This window comes from Theropithecus gelada, chromosome 16, assembly GCF_003255815.1.
Source record: "Theropithecus gelada isolate Dixy chromosome 16, Tgel_1.0, whole genome shotgun sequence".
Taxonomy (NCBI): Eukaryota; Metazoa; Chordata; class Mammalia; order Primates; family Cercopithecidae; genus Theropithecus; species Theropithecus gelada.
Window position 1 is genome coordinate 46,772,431 of NC_037684.1, and position 24,373 is coordinate 46,796,803.

The 24,373-nt window shown below is 54.9% G+C and overlaps 1 protein-coding gene across 1 annotated transcript in view; it reads right to left on the bottom strand.

The window, feature by feature from the left end:
* Positions 1-24,373, bottom strand: part of SDK2 (sidekick cell adhesion molecule 2) — a 311,805-nt gene that overhangs the window by 12,035 nt on the left and 275,397 nt on the right. The window contains exons 37-44 of the mRNA XM_025361915.1: positions 23,757-23,943; positions 20,619-20,756; positions 17,006-17,167; positions 13,163-13,288; positions 7,572-7,736; positions 5,744-5,884; positions 5,340-5,478; positions 3,703-3,829 (exon numbers count right to left, since the gene is read on the bottom strand). Coding sequence (XP_025217700.1) covers positions 3,703-3,829; positions 5,340-5,478; positions 5,744-5,884; positions 7,572-7,736; positions 13,163-13,288; positions 17,006-17,167; positions 20,619-20,756; positions 23,757-23,943 — 1,185 coding nt within the window. The remainder of the gene's footprint in view (positions 1-3,702; positions 3,830-5,339; positions 5,479-5,743; positions 5,885-7,571; positions 7,737-13,162; positions 13,289-17,005; positions 17,168-20,618; positions 20,757-23,756; positions 23,944-24,373) is intronic.

The following is a 24,373-nucleotide window of genomic DNA, read 5'->3' on the forward strand; positions in this document are numbered from 1 at the left end:
AAAAAAAAAAAAAAAAAAAAAAAAAGAGAGAAAGACTTTGTTCACCACTTTCTTCCTCAAGTTACTGTGGTTCCATAATGTTTGAATGAGAAATGAAACTGTGGTTATTTATACACATATGGTCTTCCCTAATAAATCATAACATATTATAACACAACATTCATTAGAGTCTGTCTTGCCTGCTACTGTAGCCATCATTCCTATATAGCGTCTGATTCTGTTTTGTGGGTATAGAACAAATAGCTGTTGAGTAAATGCATCAAGGAAGGAATGAATGAGCTTCACAGAGAGCAAACCCAGCACTTACTCCTCCCAGGTACCACACAGAGTCTCACCTGTGCTGGTATGCAGGGCAGATGTCATAGGGAGAACGGGGGGCGGGATGGATTTTGGGCTTGTTGTCAGGGGGTGGGGGCCTTCCCAACTCTCTCTTTTTCATCATCTTTACTTGAAAATGGCCTTAATGCCACCAGTGCCTCCCAAAGGACTCTGAAGCTTAGGTGGTGTCATTCACGAACAAACCTTAGAATCCTTCCTGGCTTCTACTAAACACTTCATAAATGTTTGCTATTATAATTCGGTGCATAATAAATGGTACAGAAAATACGATTCATGGCTGGGCGTGGTGGCTGACACCTGTGATCCCAGCATTTTGTGAGGCCGAGGTGGGTGGAACACTTGAGGTCAGGAGTTCTAGACCAACCTGACCCACATGGTGAAACCCCCATCTCTACTAAAAATACAAAATGAGCTGGGCACGGTGATACACACGTGTAATCCCAGCTACTTGGGAGGCTGAGGCAGGAGAACTGCTTGAACCCAGGAGGTGGAGGTTGAGGTGAGTTGAGATCGCGCCATCGCACTCCAGTCTAGGCAGCGAGGGCGAAACTTGGTCTCAAAAAAAGAAAAAGAAAAAGAAAAAAAAAAAAAGATTCACTCTGTGTATCTTCTTTTTTTTTTTTTTTTTTTTTTTTTTTTTTTTTTTTTTTTTTTTTTTTGAGACGGAGTCTCGCTTTGTCGCCCAGACTGGAGTGCAGTGGCTGGATCTCAGCTCACTGCAAGCTCCGCCTCCCGGGTTCACGCCATTCTCCTGCCTCAGCCTCCCGAGTAGCTGGGACTATAGGCGTCCGCCACATCGCCCGGCTAGTTTTTTTGTTATTTTTTAGTAGAGACGGGGTTTCAACGTGTTAGCCAGGATGGTCTCGATCTCCTGACCTCGTGATCCACCCGTCTCGGCCTCCCAAAGTGCTGGGATTACAGGCTTGAGCCACCGCACCCGGCCCTTCTTTTTAAAGTGTGCTTAATTTCATTGCAATGCACTTGAAGGGGCTGTCCATGATATTGCAAAAACTGAAGATCAAGATTAGACAGTGTGTGCCATTGGCTTGGAATTTCTTTTTCATTGCGATTTACTTGTGTGCTAAGTATATACATTTTTTTTTTTTTTTTCTACCAGACTTGGGCTCTTCTTTTGAAAATGAAGTTGCCATCCAGCCATGCTGCGGTGTTAAAGTTCCATCACACAGGTCAGGGGCCTTTAAATCTCCAGTCTTTGCGTGCATCCTGCCCTCTGCCTGGTGCCCCCTTCTCCTGCACTCTGGGCCCTCTACGGGAGAGCCGGCCCCTCTCTCCTCTAGCCCATCACCCACAGCTGAATTATAGCCTTTCTCACATCGCATCATGTGTGTTTGTTTATAAGTCAAACTGACGCTTTGTTTATTACCATATCACAGGAAAACGACTGGGCAGATTTCCGCCAATTTTGGAGAGTGAGTTTTGGGTGGTCTGACTCAGAATGTAAACCAGGCAGCATATGCAAAACCCACTCGACAAAGACCTGGGGGAAGGGGTGCCCTTGAAAAGAGAGGCAGTCATTTTTCCTGGCGGCTGAAACGGAGGGGCCCTGGCCTGTGCAGCTGCTGATCCTCTGGGATGTACCTTTGCACAAACTGTCACAGGCAGGAGAACGACCAGTGGCATCCCCATTAGCCCCCACTTGAAGGTCGCAATGGTGGGGGCTCCGCATTGCAGACGCTGATGGGTAGCCAAGCTGCTTCTCACATGGCTGAGTGGCAGCAGCACTGACTTCTTTAGAAGCCTCATAAGGACCACAGTGGGGCCGGGCGCACTGGTTCACGCCTGTAATCCCAGCACTTTGGGATAGTGGGGCTGGGCCCACTGGTTCACGCCTGTAATCCCAGCACTTTGGGAGGCCGAGGCTGGGGAACACTTGAGGTCAAGCATTTGAGACCAGCCTGGCCAACGTGGTGAAACCCCATCTCTACTAAAACACAAAAATTAGTCAGGGGTGGTGGCGCATGCCTGTAATCCCAGCTACTTGGGAGGCTGAGGCAGGAGAATTGCTTGAACCCTAGGTAGAGGTCTCAGTGAGCGGAGATTGCACCACTTGCACTCCAGAGCAAGACCCTGTCTTAACAAGAAAAAAATCTTATAACTTGGATCACATGGGTTTTGTGCCCCACAATAAGTCCCTGGGTAAGCCATGCTAAGTTGGGGTCTCTGTTCCTGCCAACTTTGAGCTAGGGAGTTAGGTCCAGCCTTCTCGGCTCTGCCAAGTCCATCAGTAACCCTGGAGCTGAACAAAACAGCAGTGAGTGACAGGCCCTGAGCCCACAGGGCCCACCACGTGATCCCAGGCTTCCTGGCACCTCCTGCAAAGCCAGCAGCCCAGCTCCCTGCTGGCACCTCTTCCTTCACTTCCTCTCCCAGGCCTGGGCAGAAAGGTCCAGGGCGTGGGACGCAGTGGCCTTTCGTGGCCTTTCGTGGCCCTTTCCTCAGTAACCACTAGGCTTGGCTGAGGCAGAGAGGATGGGGGTGGGAAGCTGTCAGGCTGCATGGTTGGAATACACACAGCCCCTTCCCCACAAGCCTGGGACATGGTGTCCCTGCGTGACCCACCTAATGTCTGCCCTCTGAAGCTTGGTGTCTTCCAGAGGCACTGACCCCCCTCTTGATATAAAAGCTGACATTTACAGAATGGTTGCCGTGTGCCTGGCTCTACGCTGAGTTCGTCTGTGTCTAATCTCAGCAGATCCTCCCCATGGCCTCAGGACAGAGCCTATTATCACCCCTGCCTGTTCCACAGATGGGGAAACTGAGGCTTAGAAAGGTTACTTGGCATATCCAGGACATCCCAGGTCACGGGCAGCAAAGCCAGGATTCACACTCAGGTCCAAAGCTCCAAAGCTTAATATCTCCCTGGTCTACACTGCGTCTCATCCTCAGGGCTCCAGGACACCCAGCCCTCTGTTTCTGAAGCTTGTTTTGATCCATGAGTAGTGAAGCTGAGCATTTTTCCAGGTCTCTGGCCTGGAATGCAGGGCCGTGTGTCAACCTTCTCCCCAGAGTCTCCCTCTCCACACCTTCAGCATGCTCCCTTGCAGGCCAGACCTAATGAGCAACTGAGCCTGTGGGGCGACCCCTGAAAGTAGAGAGGGCCATGATCTTCAGGGGACCCCCTATGATCAAGGTTCCCGGGACCCCATTAGCACTGGCTGCAAACTTTGAGCAGAACTTGGGAGGGGACAAATGGCCCATATATGACTTCAGGGTGGTTTCTTGGACCCTTTAGTCTTTACTGCCCCATGAAGGAAAGGAAGAAAGCCCATCTACCTTCACCGTCCCACTCTGGGAGGCGCTGCTCCCTCCCCTCCGCAGGACACCTGGCTCTCCTGCCCTCACCTGAGAGTCGGAGATTTCTGAGGGCTTCTCGGTCAGGCTGCTGCTCTCTGCAGGGATGAGGTCATTGTACTTGGTGACATCCTCATCTGAGTAGTGCAGGCTGCCCGGGCTGGGCCTGGGGGGAGACCTGGAGAGAGTGGGAAGTGGGGCTGAGAGGTGCACTCACTCAGAGCAGCCTCCCCTGGCCTAGGGAGACCACAGCGGGGCCTGGGGGGCATGGATCCCCACCACGCTGTGCTCCTCCTCCTTCCTGGGTCTGCCTTCCAGGGGCCTGGGCCTGGGAGATAGGAACCTGGAGGAGGGCAAAGAGGGAAAAATGGGGTGCCAGGCTAATGCTGTCATGGCAACATGCAGGGTGAATGTAGGGGGGATGTCACCGTGGCTGGGTTCAGGACCCCACATCCTGGGGTTGCTTTGGTGCAAATGGGATTTTTGTGCACACCCAGTGGCTTTGGGGGCACACAGTAGCCTGGATGTGTGTGCACTGTGGGTAGGAGAGGCTGGGAAGGGCAGGCGAAGGTGAGGCCATGTGTGAAATGCCCCCTTGTTACATGTGGCAGGGCCCCGGAGCCAGCCTGGCGGGGCTGCTGTGGTCATGCTGGGCCTGGCTGGGCCCGCTGTGGGGGCCTCAAACAGCTCTTTCTTTGGAAGGCTGGATTTGGCAGAGGATAAGAGCTCGGCTTTGGGAGCCCCTCCCTCCATCCTCTAGATGAACACACACGTAGCTTCGTCCCTCTAAGACAGAGACAGAGGGAAGCTTTGTGAGCTCCTGAGTGAGGCTGGACTCCTCCTGACTGCCGCCTCCAGTGAGCTGGGAATGCCAATAGGGCTGAGGCCGGAGACAGGAGCCCTCTGGCCCAGTCTTTCTTGAGCTCAGGGGAACAGAAAACCGCCACACATCAGGGGAGGGTCAGGTGGGCCCTAGCAGCTGCTCGTGCCCTTGGAAATGGGCAGCCAGTGGCCATAAGGAGTAGGGACTAGGAGGGGCTGGGGTTAGAAAGAAGTCAGGAGGAAACAGCAGCTGTACTCACGCCACCAGCCTGGTCCTGTCCTCATGGGCTGCTTTCAGATGCTGCCCTTTGAGGCTGATGGGGATAGGAGGTTGTCCTTTAATAGGTAGAAATAAGGACCGGGGGAGAGGGTTTCCCAGATGGGGAGGAAGACGGTAGGACACAGCGATAATGGGGGTGCTCAGGCGTCCTTCGCTAAGGTATGTTTGCTCGGTCTGCGTTGGCTGGGCCTGTCTTGCCTTTGGGGCAAGTGACGATCTCCAGGGCCGTTTCCCTGGCAGTTGGCTCCGAACAGCAGTAGGTTGGTTTGCAACATTTTGCCAGTTATTTGCATTCTGCTGTCACTGTCAGGAACTCTTAGTAGTTACCTCCTTGTAAATTTCTCCCCAGTGTGCCCTCACCCCCAGGTTGTGACTGGGCATGGTGGGGACTGGGACAGGCCCCTAGTTGTCCTGCTTGGGCCTCACCGGTCTTTCTGCTGACCATTCCCAGCCCTGGGGCTTGAATGGTGTTTCCCAGGACAAGGTATGGCCAGGTAAGCACTGCCTGCTCTATGGCCTTCCCCAGCATTCTCCCCACCTGGGCACTGCTGGGCCTGGCCCCCCAACCCCGCAGAGGACCCAGTACCTGGTGTACAGGCCATTCTTTCGGCAGAAAGAATTCTTGACGGAGAGCCGCCTGTTGTTGAGTTCCAGGGCAGGGAAGCTGCTTTCATCTAAGCTCATCATCTCGCTGTGGCCTAGGGCTCCAGACTTGGCACTGTTCCCTGAAGTCAGGGGGAGATTGACACCCTTTAGACTGTGGCCTCCCCTCTCCCATACCACTTCCCACCTGGCTGGGTTATCCCCTCTTTCTCTTGGTAGAGTTGAGACCAAAATAAGAGGTTGAGATTGTGTATAGAAACCCTAGGCTTCCCCACCCACCAGAGCAGATGTGCTGCCAGGAGAGGGACCTGAGCACCCCTGTCCCGGCCAAAAGGGAGATATGTAAAAGTCAAGTCCAGCCAGCACGGCTGGTGCCAGCTTACTCACCTGAATCTGTCTTCTTGGCGTACTTCTTGCTCTGGCCCCGGATGATGAGCACGAAGACCAGAAGCAGAATGAAGATGAGGCCGACCAGGGCGATAACCACCAAGAACCACCACTCCTCGTAGAAGGGGTTGGCTTTCTGGGCTGGAGCATGGATGGGGTCAGGTATATAGAGTGTTCAGCCCCCTCCTCCCTCCAAATCTCCTGCTCCGGTTGGGACCCTACCAAATGCTCACAATCTATGGGAAGGCAGGGTCTGTGCCCTCTGAATGAGGGAGAACCTCTGTAAGGATAGTTTCACCTCAAGTACCCACTTTGATCAGTCGGTAAAGGGCTCCCTGGAGGGGTGATGTGAGATGAGTTCTGAGGTGGCTACCTGGCTCAACAGGAAAGAGTGCTAAGATTGATTAGTGATGTCTGCTAGGGACATAGGAGGGGAGAGTGGCAGTGTGTTGGCTACTTTTCCTTTTTCTTTTTCTCTTTTTCTTTCTTTTTTTTTTTTGAGACAGAGTTTCACTCTTGTTTCCCATGCTAGAGTGCAATGGCATGACCTTGGCTCACTGCAACCTCTACCTCCTGGGTTCAAGCAATTTTCCTACCTCAGCCTCCCGAGTAACTGCGATTACAGGCGCCTGCCACCACATCCGGCTAATTTTTGTATTTTTAGTAGAGACGGGGTTTCACCATGTTGGCCAGGCTGGTCTCGAACTCCTGACCTCAGGTGATCCACCTGCCTCGGCCTCCCAAAGTGCTGGGATTACAGAGGTGAGCCACCATTCCGGGCCCCTTTTCTTTTTTTGTTTTGTACTTGTCTAGGGGCTATCTTGATAAGCAGACCTCAATCTCATGGGGAAAGGTGCTTCTCTGGTCTGCAGGAGGCTGAAAGAGCTTTTCCTGAGGTTCAGTTTGGAGTGAAATTTTTGCTGGTGACAGAAGGCGGAGGGAAGCGGGAGGATGGACACAGGGGTTCTTTAGTAAAAGGTGAAAGATTTACATGATCCAGAGCATGGTGAGAGTATCTTTAAGATGTCTCTTCCAGATAGAGCTCCCTTCTTTCAAAACCCCTAGACTGTGCTTTCTGCACCCAGCCAGGACTACTCATGCTGTGTGGACAAGGGGTGGGCTCTCTGTTTCAGCCTTGAGGCACTTCTGTCCCAGGATTTGGTTTTACCAATGCGGGTAAAAGATTTCGTTCTCTCAGTGTGGGCAATGTGTGGCACGGGGAGGAGGCTGGGTTCCTTTGAGTTGTGCTTCTGCTTGGGGGAAGGGGCCTTTGTATTCAGAGTGCTTAGCAATAACATTTTGGGTCATGGGTTTAGAGAGCAGAGCCCTTTGTGCGCTCTAAGACATGCCAGACAGGAAGAATGAGGGGAGGAAAACGGGAGGGGTGGTGACCCTGCTGCACCCGGGTACTGCCCAGTCAGGCCTAAGGCCCGCCTGTGTCACTGCTGCTCTGCAGCTGCTGACCCTGCCACGCTGGGGCTGGAGGTTTCCATGGAAAGACAGTTATGGCCTGGAGCCCCTGAACGTCCTGGGTGATGAGCACATGGAAGTTTGCATCTTGGGCCCTCTGCTCTGCCCCTACCCAGGGCTTCTGGAGTCCTTAAAAGGGAGCCCTAAGATCAAGGCCCCTAGCGTCCTCTGGCCTTGAGGGCTGACCCAGGCCTGGGCACCAGGACTTGCCTCTTCACAGCCCCGAGGGGACAATGCGTTTTGGTTCCCACCACATGCTCCTGGTGCCCTGATGCCTCTCCTCCTTCCCCCCTGCCCCGCGTCAGCCTGCAGGCTCTGCTGTGGGGCTCCTCTACTCCCTCAGCCCCCAGGCTGGTACCTGGCACAGACTGGGAGGGGCTGCTGGGGGTGCCGAAGCCGTAGTCGTTGACTGCGATGACCCGGAAGTCATAGCTCACGCCCGGTTTCAGGATGTCCATGCTGAACGTGTAGGAGCTCACCTCCTTGGGGATGTCTTTGATGAGGATGTCCCATAGTCCTTCGTCTGCAGGAGCACAGAGAGGGAGGCCCTGGGAGATGAGGGGGAGCCCCAAATCCTGCTCCCAGCCCCGTCCTATGTTCCCTGAGGGCTGGGCCTGTGGGATCCGCCTTGTTGTACACGGAATCGCAGGCCTTGGTCCTCCCTTGAAGTTTCTGAAAAAGACACCTTTTGGACGAAGCGCGGTGGCTCACGCCTGTAATTCCAGCACTTTGAGAGGCCGAGGCAGGTGGATCACCTGAGGTTAGGAGTTTGAGACCAGCCCGGCCAACACGGCGAAACCCTGTATCTACTAAAAATACAAAAATTAGCTTGGCGTGGTGGCACATGCCTGTAACCCCAGCTACTGGGGAGGCTGAGGCAGGGGAATCGCTTGAACCTGGGAGACAGAAGTTGCAGTGAGCTGAGATCATGCCACCGCATTCCGGCCTGGGCAACAGAGCAAGACTCAGTCTCAAAAAAAAAAAGATACCTTTTGGAGCATCTCTTTTATTCTTTTTATTAAAATATCTGTACTACATTAAAAGATATGTACTGTGCAGAAAGTACTGTCACAACCAATGACAGTACCACCGTCCAGAGAAACAGGCTCAACAAGTTAGCACTTGTGCAGGCAGAACACTACGGATTCTGTCTTCCACATCATTAAAAACGGTTGGAAACATGATTTTAAGTGACTGCCTAAGATATTACCATATGGGAATACCCTCTTCTTTACTTAACTAGGCCCTGTTTTTCTAACCCCCTTTCCTAATTCAAAACATACACAGTGGTGGTGGCAGGAGACAAAAGTAAGAGTGCTATTTTTCTTCCTTTTTTTTTTGAGACAGAGTTTCACTCGTCACCCAGGCTGGAGTGCAATGGCATGATCTCGGCTCACCGTAACCTCTGCCTCCCGAGTTCAAGGGATTCTCCAGCCTCAGCCTCCCGAGTCCCCCATGCCTGGCTAATTTTGTACTTTTAGTAGAGATGGGATTTCTCGATGTTGGTCAGGCTGGTCTCGAACTCCCGACCTCAGGTGATCCGCCCGCTTTGGCCTCCCAAAGTGCTGGGATTCAAGGTGTGAGCCACTACGCCTGGCTATTTTTTTTTTTTTTTTTTTTGATATGGAGTCTCACTCTGTCATCCAGGCTGGAATGCAGTGGTGCCATCTCAGCTCACCGCAACCTCCACCTCCCAGGTTCAAGCTATTTTCCTACCTCAGCCTCCCAGGTAGCTGGGATTACAGGCTTACTCCACCACATCCAGCTAAATTTTGTATTTTTTAGTAGAGACGGGGTTTCATCATGTTGGCCAGGCTGGTCTTGAACTTCTGACCTCAGAAGGCCAAGGCCCGCCTTGGCCTCCCAAAGTGTTAGGATTACAGGTGTGAGCTACCACACCCAGTCTTTTTCGTTTCTTTTAAATAACAGCTACAGGAAAGATTTGGTTTTAAAAAAATTATTTTGAGACAGGGTCTCGCTCTGTTGCTGAGGCTGGAGTGCAGTGGTGTGCTCTCGGCTCACTGCAGCCCCAACCTCCCGGGCTCAAGCGATTCTCCCACCTCAGCCTCTCAAAGTGCTGGGATTACAGGTGTGAGCCACCAGGCTCAGCCAACAGGAAAAATTTGGGTTTCCCGAGTGGGTTTAATGAAGTTGCCTGGATCTGGCGAGCTCCTCTTCAGTCACCTTCTTTCTTAGGAGCTGAGCAGAGAAAGAGGGACCGCAGGCGCCCAGGGGTCCCCTGTCTGCTCACCCCGTGTTGGCCTCAGTCACCTCTATCCTTTGCACCTGAGCTTCCCTCAGATCCCCTTCCCCTCTTTATCTGTGGCTCTCTGGGCCTTGCCCTCGTGGGATATCATTCACCTTCATGCTGTTTAATCGGAGCGGTGTGGGTGCTGCCTGGGTCAGGGAAGAGGCAAGCCCGTGCCATAGCCCTGGGCATCCATCATGTTGGTGGGGAGGGCAGGAGGGGCCCTGGCTGCACGCTCTCGGTGGGGCCGATGGGGTCAGCCTGGCCCCGAAAGAGGTGCATCTTCCTGCTGGTGGCAGTGCGGGGCTGATTTGGAAACCAAAGTATCCAAGTCACCTTGGGCCTGGTCAGACCGCTCTTCACGGTAGAAGGACGTCAGCGAGGCCCACTCACAGGTCCTCTCTGTCTGGCCTGCTCCAGGGAGGTCGCCCAGTGGCCAATCTCGCCATTCTGCTTCTGCACCCTCTGGTGGAAGCTGCTCTCCCACCAGAGGTGTGCCCAGCTCGGGGTCGCCCTTCCCTAGAGATGATGATTTTATTTGTTTTCCTCACCATACTTTCTCACAGACCCAGTCGTGTAAGTTGAGCACTGCAGCAGAGGCGCCTCCATGCTCTGGCGTCCTGTCTGAATTTTGGACCCAGTGGTGGGACCTGATGAAGGGGCTGCCTCCCCACTTCCAGTGTGGATCCTTCCAATTTGGGGAAGGCCATGGGGACCCAGGCTGCATCAGAGGTGTCCTTGCAGAAGGCTCCAGGGTTCCAAACCTCGGCCTCATTGTTGGTCTTATTTGTTTTTGAGCCTCTGCCTGCTACACCTCCATCTTTTTCTTTTGAGACGGAGTCTCGCTCTGTCGCCCAAGCTGGAGTGCGATGGCACGATCTCGGCTCGCTGCAAGCTCTGCCTCCCATTCAAGAGATTCTCCTACCTCAGCCTCTTGAGTAGCTGGGATTATAGGCACCTGCCACCACGCCTGGCTAACTTATTTATTTATTTGGAGACGGAGTCTCGCTCTGTCACTCAGGCTGGAGTGCTGTGGCACGATCTCGGCTCACTGCAAACTCCGACTTCCGGGTTCAAGCGATTCTCCTGCCTCAGCCTCCCGAGTAGCTCGGATTACAAGCATGCGCCACCACGCCCAGCTAATTTTTAAAAATTTTTTTATTTTTAGTAGAGATGGGGTTTCGCCATGTTGGCCAGGATGGTCTTGATCTCCTGACCTCGTGATCTTCCTGCCTTGGCCTCCCAAAGTGCTGGGATTATAGGTGTGAGCCACCGCGCCTGGCCCATCTTTTTGTTTAATATCTTTCTTTCTCTCTTTCTCCTTTGCTGGCTGTGAAACCCCTCAAGGGCAAGGATCATGACTAATTCATCTTAAGTCTTCCTTAGCGCAGCACCCAGCACAGACACCTTCTCACCATTTGTTGAATAAATAAATGGAAACTTTCTTCCCTGGCCTTTTCATAGCATGAGGTGCCCAGTTTCAGAACTTCATGCCTTGAAATTTTAGTACTAGGGTGCAAATCCATTTTCCTCACATGCCTCTGAATTCTCTCACTTATCTTTGAATGATGTCATAATGATGATGACGGTGACAACAGCTGACACGCCTCTGTCAAGCATCCTGGGTCTACATGCTTTCCTTTTCAAATCCATAGCAATGGCAAGAGGGAGGAACTGCTGTCCCCATTTTACAGATGAGGACACCAAGGCCTGGAGGAAGCTTCACTTATCTTCCCAAAGCCCCACGCTGTCAGCAGCAGAGCTGGCATTACTGCCTGGGGCCACCTCATTTCTGGCACCGAACTTCCCTGCCCAATGCAGTCAGGAGTTGGACCTGTGTTTGCTGGATGGGCTGGGATCATTGAAGCCTCTGCTCCTGCCTTCCAGAAGCTGGGATCTCCTGTCTGCTGTTTAACCCCCTTGTTCCACCCCACACAGGGACAAAGGGTGGGGCTGGGGCAACCAGGCCAGGCCAGAAGCTACTGGAATGTCACGCTGGGGCTCCAGCCACCAGCCCAGGAGTTGGCTGATGTGCAGGACAGGCTCCTGGGGCTGTAAATCCCTCAGCGAACCCCTCCCTGGGTCTGCAGCGCCTGGCAGCTCCTGGCTTGTAGAAAGGGGGTGTATTTAGTTTATCCTGCCTAGCCCGAAGCACAAGCAATTCAGGGGCAAGTGTAGGACAAGGGCTATGCCATCCTGAGGATGAGAAGGGAAGCACAGAAGAAGGGACAGGGGGCATTGAGGGGAGAGATGCTCACCCCGTAACAGCAGCCTGCTCTCAAACAGCCTTAGGGACAGGCCACCACGCCCCTTGCCCCCCTCCTCCCTCCTCCCCTTGCCTGGTTACTGATCCTGTCCTCTGCTCTCTGGCCCTGGCCCTGCTCCAAGTCCTGGTTTCTCACAGGGCCCTGGCTTGGTCCTTCCTTTTATGCTCAGGGCTTGATTCCACCAGTGTGGACCAAGTCACAGCCCGTAAACTTGGAACACCAGAGTCCCACGCTGGGCCTCCCAGGAAACACCGGAGAATCAACAGGGCCAGAGTCAGGGGCCAACATTCCACAGCCTGGCACCCCAGCTGGCCAACTTGGGTGGAATAAACAGGTGCAGGCCCTGGTTGGGAGAAGCACGTAGTGGTCTCCTGGCCAATTCAGCAGCCAGCACCAGAGGGCCAGGGAGGGACCATCTGGAGTGGGGAGAGAGCCAGCCCTGCGTGCATCCTCTGGTCACGCAGCAGATCTGAGCAGCTAGATGTATTCGCTATATGCAACTGCGATTCTTAGCATGTGATTAAGGCAGGAGCGGTGCTAGTGGCTTCCAGGAACTACTAGAGTTATTAACTCTTTGCTATTGGGATGATTAGTGCCTAGCTACCTCAAAGTATTAACAATTTGTCACTGGGATGTTTCCATATTCCCCATCAGAAGTATTAGCTACCGAGATGCCTGGTGACATCCCATTATGATTGTCATTTGCTATTTGGGCTACAGCAACAAAGCCTTGTTTTCCTTCTCAATTTTAATCACCTAACCGTGGATCCATGGGATAGAGAACAGGCCTCCTGTTCTTGCTGACTCTGGCACCTCTGATTAACTTGGAAACCTAGCAACGCAGGGAGCTGGCAGTGGCTGCGAGCTCCTGCGAGTAAGCAGAGCCCAGCAAGCGGGTGTCAGGATGGGTGAAACTGGAGCAGTGGAGAGCAGCCCCCTGGAGTGACTTATCTGTCACTCATCTGATGGCTTTGGAAGTTCTTGTGATTCAATTTCAGGCTTGACAGGAGAGGCTGGTACGATTACAGCAGCCACCGAGACAGCCATGGTGGCACAGACAGGGCTTTGAGAGGCAGCTGGGGTCTTCTTAGTTAGGGGGCACCCATCAGTGGGGTCGTGTGGAGGATTTGGTGTGTGAGCCACGTGCGCCACGTGCTCGGGCTTCTGGCATCCTGAGCAATCCTCAACCCAAGCTGGTCCTCAGCTAGCACTAAGAGCCCTTCTCTGGGGGCCTCCTGGGGGTTACTTAGCCAGGAGTCCAGCTCTAGGAGCACCCCCACCTGGTTTCCCACTCCTCAACAGGGCCAGGTGACTTCACCTGTAGCACAGGCGCCTTCTCAGGCGGACGACAGACGCACGTGCCCCAGGTGGAGGGACCCGGGAAGGAGGGAGACAGTGAGCCGTGGGGTCTCAGCCCAGCAGGGCGGGGCGCACCTGAAGGCCTGGCCTCGATGACGTAGCGGGTGATGGGCCCTTTGCCCGGGTCTCCGCTGGACCAGTGGATGGCGATAGCGGAGCTGTACCGCACGATGATGGGCACGCCGGGCGGTCCTGGGGCACCTGCAGACAGCACACAGAGGCAAGGGATGTATAGAACCCAGAACAGCCACCCAGCCCGTCACCCTGGGCTCGAGGAGGAGCGCTGGGTGACAAAACCAACCCTGGACAGACAGCCGCCAGGAAGCCCTGCAAATGTCGAGGCCTGAGAGTGCCTCTCAGGCTGGGCCTGCCAGGATGGACTGTTGTCCCCTCTAGGCCACCCCTTTGCGCCACACTCCAAATCCCAGGGCAGAAAACAAATGGAATGGTCCAGAAAGGTCCCCAGAGTAGAGTCAGGAGACCTGGGTTCCGGCCCAGAATGTGTTAGATGGGTGATTTTGATCAATTCACAGAGCCTTCTAGTGCCTCAGTTTCCACCCCTGTAAGGGCCTTTTGGAAGGTAAGGCTTGAAGGCTGTGTCCTGGATCAGGGGCAGGGGGCAGGGGGTCAGAATAGAGGTAGGTGAGATGATGGCAGAGTGGGCCCATGAGAGGAGGGGGCTGGTCGGAGTGGGGCTGAAGAGTCCACAATTTCTCCCTCCTAGTAAGTGATATGATGTCCGCCCTCCCTCCTGAAATCCCCCAACCTCAACTGCATTTGCTATCAGGTTAGACAAAGGGAGAGGGGGTTCATGCCCCAGGAGGCCTTGCAGCCTCTGCTGCTAGGAGGAGGGAGGAAGGACTGGGCCCCTTGCAACTCTCTTGGCATGAAGGTACGTCAGGAGCAGGCTGGGATGTGGGCCAGTCAGGGAGCCGGCCCTAGGAGCCGGAGCAGATGAGAGGAAGTGACTTATGCAGTGAGAGGAGCCAGGTGTCTGTCTACAAGGGGCGCTGAGCCCCTTCTCTTGGGGGTGCCCATCCAGAATCCCGACCCCACATACTGTCACCTCCAATCCTGTTCCCCATCAAAGGTGGGGCTCTGTACCCCCAGAGCTAGGCACACAGTAGGTGCTTCCTCTGTGCCTAGGGGATGAGGGAGGGAACCAGTGCATGAGTGGGTGGCCACCTGGTTTGTTGGTGAGGGGGGTCTCTGTGGATGCCTGCCAGGAAGAGAGCAGAGTCTAGCCTCACACTGATGCTCCCCCAGGGCCCTGGAGAGCCAGTAAGCCAGACAGGAGGCCAGGGACCCGCTCACATAGACCTGGCAGCCCCGCCCAGCCCCTATGCCCACTCCATCGCTCACACAGCCTGGCAGCCCCGCCCAACCCCTATGCCCACTCCATCGCTCACATAGCCTAGCAGCCCCACCCGGCCCCTATGCCCACTCCATCGCTCACATAGCCTGGCAGCCCCGCCCGGCCCCTATGCCCACCCCACGGCCTTAGAGGGCACAATTTCCTTCCTTCCCTAAGAAGCAGACTGTCTGCAGCCGAAGGGCAGAGTCAGGTGGGGTGGACACGCCTGAGAGAGTGTGGTAGGGCAGGCAGCCCCTAGGACCCTGTACTCTTATCCCGCACAGGACAGTGCTCAGGCCTGAGGATGGAGCCCGTATGTTCTCTGGGGCCAGGAGCTTCCAGCGAGTCCAACCACTGCCTGGCTGCATGTTCCCCCACTGCAGACCCCGCCTTGCACCCACACCATGTGGGGAGGATGGCTTCTTTATTTCTTTTTTTGAGACATGTTCTCACTCTGTTGCCCAGGCTGGAGTGCAGTGGCACGATCACAGCTCACTGCAGCCTCCACCTCCTGGGCTCAAACGATCCTCCCACCACAGCCTCCGGAGTAGCTGGGACTTCACGTATTCACCGGCGTGCCTGGATAATTTTGTTTTTGTAGAGAGGGGGTTTGCTGTGTTGCCCAGGCTGGTCTTGAACTCCTGGGCTCAGGCAATCCACCTGCCTTGACCCCCCAAAATGCTGGGATTACAGGCGTGAAGCACTGTGCCCTGCTGGTTCTGTCTTTCTCAGAGTGCCCTCCACTACCTTCTCTGTACCCTCTGCCCTTTCTCTCCTCCCACCTCCCCACCTCCCACCTGGGACACTTCAAGCCTCAGGATAGAATAACGTGTCCTCCGCACAGGCCTCTCTTGTCCCCAGGCCACTGCCAACGCTTGGTCCTCAGTTGCCTGCCAGCTCTCTCTCCTACTTTTGTTTCCCAGGAAGCTGGTTCCGGTGAGAGGCAGTGTGGGGCGGAGCTGGGGATAGAAGAAGGACAGCGGCTGGGTGGCTCCTGGGCCCTCCTGCAGGCTTTGTCCTGAGTTTGCCCTAGAGCCCAGGGCTTCTTTGCAGAACCAGACTGTGGGGAATAGAAAGTGACTGGCCAGAAAGAAAAAGTGAAGTGTAGCCAGCCTGAGCCATTAGGGTAAGACGGCCTGTAGGGCAGGTGACAGACCAGAACGGGCTGGCCTCCCAGGCCTGGCTCCCCTCCTCAGTCAGGCTAATCAGGCCCCTGGGGAGGGAAGGCCTTCGCCACTCCTGGCTGAAAAGGCAGGGCAGAGGAGGAGATGGGATTTTAGGGGAAGTCCGGGATGGGCTGTACCCCTTCTTAGGGAGGGAGGCAGCAGAGTGGCCTGGGAGGTGGTTTTTGTGTTCAGGACAGGACAGTCCACACTGACCGGTAACAGGGACTTTGGAGGGCTAAACCTGGACCATGGCAAATGCCTTGGGGGAGGAGGGGTGGGAGGGAAAGGGAGGTGAAGAGGACATTTAAAGGAGACGATTGGGTGCGGTGGCTCATGCCTGTAATCCCAGCACTTTAGGAGACGGAGGCAGGTGGATCACTTGAGGTCAGGAGTTGGAGACCAGCCTGGCCAAACCCGGTCTCTACTGAAAATACAAAAATTAGCTAGTCGTGGTGGAAATCACCTGTAATCCCAGCTACTTGGGAGGCTGAAGATTGAGAATTGCTTGAACCTGGGAGGTGGCGGTTGCAGTGAGCCGAGATTGCACCACTACACTCCAGCCTGGATGACAGAGTGAGACTCTGTCTCAAAACAAACAAACAAAAACACCAAAACAACAACAACAGAACAATACAGAAGATGAAGGAAGACTTCCTGGGGTGGGAGGGGGTGGTGCGGTAGGGGGGCAGTTACACACAAAAGGGCATTCTGCGGAGGGGGTGGGTGGTGAGGTGGGGGAGGCAGGGCCCTGGCTGTGAATAGGTGACCTGCTCCATCTGGTGTTTCTCAAGGTGCCACTTTGTCACAGCCTCCAGGGGCTTTTGTGTAAGTGCAGATTGCCAGGTCCCACCTCAGCCCCAGAAAATCAACCCCTCCAAGCATCCACCCTGGGAATGTGCGTTTTAGTGTGCGCTGCTCTGAGAACCGCTGCCTGGAGGGTCGGGGTGGTTCAGGGGCGTGGGAAGATGGCTCTGGCTGGGTGAAAGGCAGGGGCACCTGCCAGGCTGCATCCTTCCAGGACGGAAGTGAAGGAGGCCGCGCAATTAGCCGGGAGAGAAAAAACGGAGCAGGCGCAGTGGCCAGGCCAGGCCTGTGGGTTGGGCCTAAGCGGGAGCGGAGGGGGGCCAGGCCTGTGCACTGGGCCTAAGTGGGAGAGGAGAGGGAGCTGCTTCAGGGTTTGTGGCTTGAGGAACCCAAGGACACTGATGCCATTAATCAAAGTGCGGAATCCAGGAGGAGGGAGCGGAGGGAGTGGTCACTGGGCACCAGGGGAAAGTGTGAGCTCTGTCCTCCACTCTGTTTCCAGGGTCCAGCACAGCTCTTGACACCGGGGGCCCCTTCCAACTGAGGGGGCTGAACCACTGTGTGGAGGACACGCCTGGCCCATTGCTCTCCTACCTTCTCCGGGGCCTGTGGTGACGTTAGCTTCGATCTCTGGCCCGTAGGTGAAGGTCTTGGCTCTGATGCGGAACCTGTAGGTCACCCCCTCCGCCAGGTCCTTCACCTTCAGCCACAGGGGGCTGTTCCCCTTCACGTCCACTGTCACGATCTTGCTGACGCCTGGGGGAGGCACAACAAATGGGGACTGCAGGGGCCACCAGGTGCAGGGCCCACTGAGGGCACCAGAGGCCACGGGGAAGGAGAAGCAGCCGTGGCCTGGGCCCCGGGACCCTGGGCAGGGGCCTCACTCCTTGAGGTTAGGCTGAAACGCTCCCCCAGCCTATACAGCCACATTGCCCATGCTGTGTTTCTCAGAGCACGGTCCTGCCTGCTGTTCTCAGGGAGAAGGGCTCCGGGGCTCAGTAAGTTCGAGAAAAGCTACTACTGTCTGTGTCTACTGAGTAGCCACAGGGTCCATCAGCATCTAAAGAAAAGAGAACATTCGCCATCCTGTTTAATGTAATCTCTGCAGCCCAAATACGTTTCACCTCCATTTTTATTCCCTTATGCAGCATCCCGTGGGACTAGAATCATATATTTTTTTCAGGAAGTGTTTCCATAAAAATACCAAAAGCCCAGAGTTGGGGGGGACACACTTTTGACCAGGTCCTCCACCTGAGCCCCGCTCCAGCTCCACCTCTGAGGTTCAGCCAGGAGCTCATATGGCCCTCCATCACCTATATCTGCCACGATTTTTTTTTTTTTTTTTTTAAAGACAAGGTCTTGCTCTGTTGCTCAGGCACAATCATGATTCACTGTAGCCTTGACCTCCTGGGTTCAAGCCATTCTCCCACTTTCAGCCTTCCAAGTAGCTGAGACTATAGGTGTGTACCATCATGCCCAGCTAATGTTTAAATTTTTGTAGAGACGGGGTCTCATTATGTTGCCCAGGCTGGTCCCGAACTCTTGGCCTCAAGTGATCCTCCCATCTTAGCCTCTCAAAGTGCTGGGATTATAGGCGTGAACCACTGTGCCCAGTCCACCAAGCTTTTCAGGGCGAAAGTGAGGATGCCTCCTCAGCACCCCAAATCACAGCAACTAGAGGGGAGGCTTGGGCCAGCTTTCAAGAGGTGGGGGTTTGCTCTGTGCTTCACGAATCCAAACACTCCTGACTGCCAGCCTCCCTGGAGCCGGGACTCGTGTCATTTCCCATGTCCCTCAGGCACACCAGTCACCAGTGATAGACAGGCCTTGCAACCAGGAGGCTGGGCTCAGACCCTGTGATGGCACTGGCCCTGGCATGTCCTTTAACCTGACTTCAGTTTGTTCTGCCGAGTAAGGGTGTCCACAGCATCTTAGCAGGGATGTTATGAGCTTTAAGTAAAATAACAGAGCATGTAGGTGCCTGACCTATTTATTGACTAAATGCATTATTAATATTATTATTTTGAGGTGGATTTTCACTCTTGTTGCCCAGGCTGGAGTGCAACGGCGTAATCTCAGCTCACTGCAATCTCCACCTCCTGGGTTCAGGCGATTCTCCTGCCTCAGCCTCCTGAGTAGGCATCCACCACCACGCCCAGCTAATTTTGTACTTTTAGTGGAGACAGGATTTTGCCATATTGGTCAGGTTGGTCTTGAACTCCTGACCTCAGATGATCCACCGCCTCGGCCTCCTGAAATGCTGGGATTACAGGTATGAGCCACCGCGCCTGGCCACTAAGTGGATTATTGAATGATGGAACAAAGTAGGCTCAGAGGGGCTTCCTGAAAGAATGAAATGACCCCGGGACCAGGAACAGGGACTCTGGCTACTTGTTCCTTGACAATTCTGCACAAAGCCCTCATCTGCCTGGGCCTTGGTTTTCCCTACAGGACAGTGGGGGCTGCTGGGCTCTCGCGAGGCTGGTTTGCTGCTGACCTGAACCCAGGATGAACTGGGGTGTGGACACTGGGCTGGCCAGGCGGGGCCTCATCTTGCTGCACTTACTAACTGGGCTATTCTGGGAAGATGGGAACGTGTAGGGCCGTGGAGTTGAGCCACACTGTCCAGATCCCACCAGATTGTGGACCTGGAAGGCAAAGAGCTCACATCGGTCAAGTCGAGAGGGTCCTGGACAGGCCAGGTTGAGGCCCCTGTGAAGAGGGTTTGTGCTGGCCCCCTGTACCTTGTCTCGGGGACTGCTGTCCTCTGCCCCACTCTGGCCCTGCACCTGACTGATCTCCTGCCAGGCCCGGCTGCCCCCTGGTGTTCTAACGTACAGCTCCCCTTTGCAGAATGAGCTGCTGGCACCCAGGTGGGGCAGGGAAGACTGAGGGCCATTGTTCCCTGGGCTGACCCAGAACTGCTGGTCCCAGGGCTCCGCCCCTTGTTCTTGCCAGGCTCAGTGATTGGAGGGGGTGAGAGGGAGAGGTGTGGCTCCAGGGGTCAGCCACACCCCCAGCACCTGGCTGGGACTAGTCCCAGGCAGTGAGGAGTGCAGTTTCCTTCCTACCTAAATCCCGTCCCCATAGGCTGTTCCTTGGTAACAAAATGGCAGGGATTTCTAGGCATGTTACCAGGGGTAGAAAGCTGGCAGGTGCCAGATGCCCACTGTCAGGGGCTGCGCAGACCAGCCTAGGAGCCCAGAAATGGGGCACGGTCCCAGCTGGGGCCCGGAGGAAGGGGTTGGAAGACCACTCAGAGGAACAGGGTTAAGGACAAGAGCAAGGTCATTTGCAGAGCAGGGCTCTTGATCTGGGGTCCACAGATGGCAGTGGGGGGTGCAGGGACCTCCCTGGTCTTGTGCATCTTCCTGGGGAGAGGCTCTGAAGCTTTGGTCACATTCTCATCAGATTCTCAAGGGGGTTCCTGACTCCCACAAAAGCTAAAGAAGGACTAACACACAGTAAAGCTGAGAACCCTAAGGTTTGGGAAAGGGCAAAGTAGGACCCTCAGGGGCTCCCCTCTTCTTTTCTTTTTCTTTTTTTTTCCTTTTCTTTTTTCTTTCTCTCTCTCTTTTTTTTTGAGATGGAATCTAGCTCTGTCGCCCAGGCTGGAGTGCAGTGGCGTGATCTTGGCTCACTGCAAACTCTGCCTCCCGAGTTCAAGCGATTCTCCTGCCTCAGGCTCCCGAGTAGCTGAGACTATGGGCACCCACCACCACCAAAATTAGCCCAGCTAATTTTGTAGTTTCAATAAAGACAGGGTTTCACCATGTTGGCCAGGTTGGTCTTGGAACTCCTGACCTCAGGTGATCCACCTGCCTCTGCCTCCCGAAGTGCTGGCATTACAGGCGTGAGCCACTGCCCCTGGCTGCCCCCTTTCTTTATGGTCTCAACAGAGCCCTGTCCACTCAGGTTTCCCTTCCTTTCCTCCCTGTTTCCATCGACCAAAGGGGGAAGAATATATTTAACGATTCTCTGCCTGGAAGTTAGGAGACCTGGAGCTCTCCTCCAACTCTGCCCTCAACTTGCTGTTGTTTTACCTTGGAAATACCCTTTCCCTTGTCTGGGACTCAGTTTCTGTGTTTATAAGATGGGGAGACTCTCACCGAACCTCACTCATGTGTAGTGGTTGTGATGGGTGCTGATATGAGAGTGAGTTTAGCAAAGTGAGGGGCTGGGGAGCCATGCTGGGGTATCCACTCACCATCCACGGGGCTGCAGGGCTCGTACACCAGCCTATAGCCCTCCAGGATGCCGTTGGGGAACTGCGGGGCTTCCCAGGACACGTTCACCGAGGTTGTGGTCAGCTCACTGAACTTGACCGAGCTGGGAGCACTGGGGGCTGCGGGAGACAGCAAAGCATTTTTGTTTCCTTCTTCTGTGGAAGTTCAAAGCCCTGGGTGCAGCTCCAAGGAGCTAGCGGGAGTGTTGGGTCTGAGCCCGGGAGGAACAAGAGTGTGGGGCTCGTCAGAAAGGGCGGGCAGGAGGGGTCACTGGAGGTCACCAGGCCCCCTTCCTCTCCTCTCTCAATTTTCCAGTATTGGAGTCCTAAGAACTGGGAAGAAAGAGAACTCGATTTTCCCCTCAAGTTGCAGAATTCAGGCTTCTCCCTGCTAAGTGGCTCTGAGCCCGGGCTATGAGTGTGGGACAAGCTGTCACACCCCCAGGGTCATCATGGGACAAGGGCATTTCCTGACTTTGTGGGGTTCGTCTTTTGGCTTCCATGGAGGAGAAAGTAGGGGGTGTCTGGGCCTCAGAACATTCAGTGGGTGCTAAACAAAGAAGACGCCAGAACCACAGCAGACGGAGATGGCTTTCCTCTCCTCCTGGGGCCCCAGGGCTTGTCACCGAGGCCCCACGCAGTCAGGGGGAGCCACGCCAAGGACAGTCAGACCCTCTGGGAGAAATGTTTTCTTGGACTGAGAACCCTGTGGCAACCCCGAAAACATGGGGCGGGGGCTCCCCTGAGGGGGAGGACAGAGGAAGGGCAGGAAGCGTCCCAATCTGCGGCATCCCCAGCTGGCCCGGGGAGGATGACCAGGCTGTTATTGTCCAGTGCTGCCTCCCCACCAAGCCGGAGCTAATCCAGACCCGCTTCCGGCTCCAGCCCCGGGAGGCAGAGTCAGCGAGTGTCTTTGAAGGAGGGAGGTGAACTCAGGGGGCCCTTCCTGCCTGCTCTGTGCTACAGGGACGTGGGACAGAACATGTTGTCCTGCTGCCACAGTGACGGAAGCCTCGGGTTCCCTGGGGTTCGCATCCGGCAGACGACACTGACAGGAGAGTGGCTGGGACAGGAGGCAGACGGACAGACGCGTACATTCAGTGGCTCATGCTCATCCTGGCCACAGTCAGACCCTGGGGGAGGTGGAGGGAAAGGGTTCCCTGGAGCCAGGGCTTGTCCCCAAAGAGGGTCATAATGAAGAACTGATGCCACAGGTGTGCCCTCTGTAGCTCTTTAAAAGCCACATGTCACTGACAGCATAGGAAGCAGCAGGGTGAACAAGATACTCAAGGGAGGCCGGGGCAAAAGGCCAGTATTCCAGACCACCAGGACAGAACACTTGGTTCTCTCAGAAATCCTGGGTTCCAGCCTTTGCTCCCCCAGTGACCAGCTGGGCAACCCTGGACAAGTAGCATAACTTCCCGGGTGACCCTGGCTCATCGTGAAATGAGGGTGCCGCCTGCCCTGCCTGTCCGCGGGGCTTCTGGGAGGGTTAAGTGTGACAGTGCCTGACATCCAGGCTCGCTCTGCACACAGGCAGCAGGATTCTCACCAGCGCCCTCTCCTCTGCACCTGCCACCCTTCAGCCTCCTGATCTCCCCTCCCTGCCTCAACTCTCTCCCCTCTGCCAGGCCATCTTCTGCACAGCAGTCGGGGCACTTTTCTCTAAATGTAAACCAGACCCTGTTGCTCAACTGCTCAAGCCCTCCCATGGCTTCCCAGCGTACTTTTTAATTTTTTTATTTTTTTAGACAGATTCTTGCCCTGTCACCCAGGCTGGAGTGCAGTGGTGCAATCTCAGCTCACTGCAACCTCCACCTTCCAGGTTCAAACGATCCTCCTGTCTCAGCCTCCTGAGTAGCTGGGATTGGAGAGAGGTGCACCACCACGCCCAGCTAATTTTTGTATTTTTTAAATACAGATAGAGTTTCGTCATGTTGGCCAGGCTGGTCTCGAACTCCTGACCTCAAATGATCCACCCAGCTTGGCCTCCCAAAGTGCTGGGATTACAGGTGTGAGACACCACGTGTGGTCCATTGTACTTATAATTAATCCCAATCCCAATTCCCTACCCCGAGTTCTCACCCCATTTTCCTGCAAGCCACCTGGCTTTCTCTATGTTCCCTGGTTCTTCTCCAGCCTCCAGTCCTTAGCACCTGCTGTTCCCTCTGCCTGGAACCCCCAACACCCTCTGCTACCTCCTGAGCATCCCATGGCAGGCCTCTTGTCTTTTTTTTTTTTTTTTTTTTCGCTCTGTCACCCAGGCTAGAGTGCAGCAGTGGCACAATCTCGGCTCACTGCAACCTCCACTTCTCGGGTTCAAGCGATTCTCTTGCCTCAGCCTCTTGAGTAAATGGGATTACAGGCACGTGCCACCACGCCTAGATAATTTTTTGTATTTTTAGTAGAGATGGGGTTTCACTATGTTGGCCAGGCTGGTCTCAAATTCCCGTCCTCAGGTGATACACCCGCCTTGGCCTCCCAAAGTGCTGGGATTACAGGCGTGAGCCACCATGCCCGGCCCCTGCTGGCCTCTGCTCATTCAAATCTCACCTTCTCAGGGAGGCCTTTGTGGGTGAACCTATCCAAAGCCATCCACCCACTCCTGCCCCACTCTTAGGTCCCCTGTGCTGACCCCCATCTGCATTTACGTCATCAACTTGCTTATGATCTATCCCCCGCACTAGGGCAGGGACCTTGTTGGTCTCACCATTGTGTCCCTAGCATCTAGCATGGCACAGGCTCATAAGACACTCAGTATTTGTGGAATGAACAAAGCCAGAGAGACAGAGGGAAGGCAGGTGGGAAGAAGGCAGGGAGCAGAAGTAAGCTGGCTGGGAGGGGCTGGGGTGCTGACTGTCCCTCTGCAAGGCAGGGCAAAGGATGGGGAGGACAGGGATGAGATGTGGGGGTTTCTCAAGGCTTTATGGGGACAGCCTCTCTTTCCTGAGCTTGGGCTCTCCCACTCGGGAGGGTGTCTCCGGGGACCTGGGTACCACGCCCAGATCCTCGGGGGGATAAGGCAGCTGCCTCCATGCCTGCCAAGAGCCCAGATGCCGGGTGGGTCCTCTTACAACCCCCTGTGGCCGACCTACCCCCCGTCAAGGCCCCCTCTCCCACCTGCTTGCTGGGTCTGGCCTTGGGTGGGGGTGCTCCGAGGCCCGTCCCCAGCGGCGTTGAAGGCGGCCACGCTGACCATGTAGGCCGTGTAGCCCGTCAAGTTCTTGAGCTTCACACTGTTCTCAGCCAGGAAAAGCGTCTTCACTCGCTCCGTGAGGTTCCCCCGCTGGGCTTCCCAGAAATAAATCTGTGGAAACAGAAGGAAGTGGGAGTGAGGGGCACAGGGGCGACAAGCGTCCCTCCTGTCCCTGCTGACCTGTAGTCTAAGAGACACCTTCATTGCTGTGAGTCACCTAGGAAACAGCAGAGAAGTCTTTCAGAGGCTGGGCGCAGTGGCTCACACCTGTAATCCCAGCACTTTAGGAGGCCGAGGTGGGTGGATCATTTGAGGTCAGCAGTTCAAGACCAGCCTGGCCAACATGGTGAATCCCCGTTTCTACTAAAAATACAAAAAAATTAGCCAGGCATGGTGGCAGGTGCCTGTAGTCCCAGCTACTCTGGAGGCTGAGGCAGGAGAATCGCCTGAACCTGGGAGGTGGAGGTTGCAGTGAGCCAAGATTACGCCACTGTACTCCAGCCTGGGCGACAGAGCAAGACTCCATCTCAAAAAAAAAAAA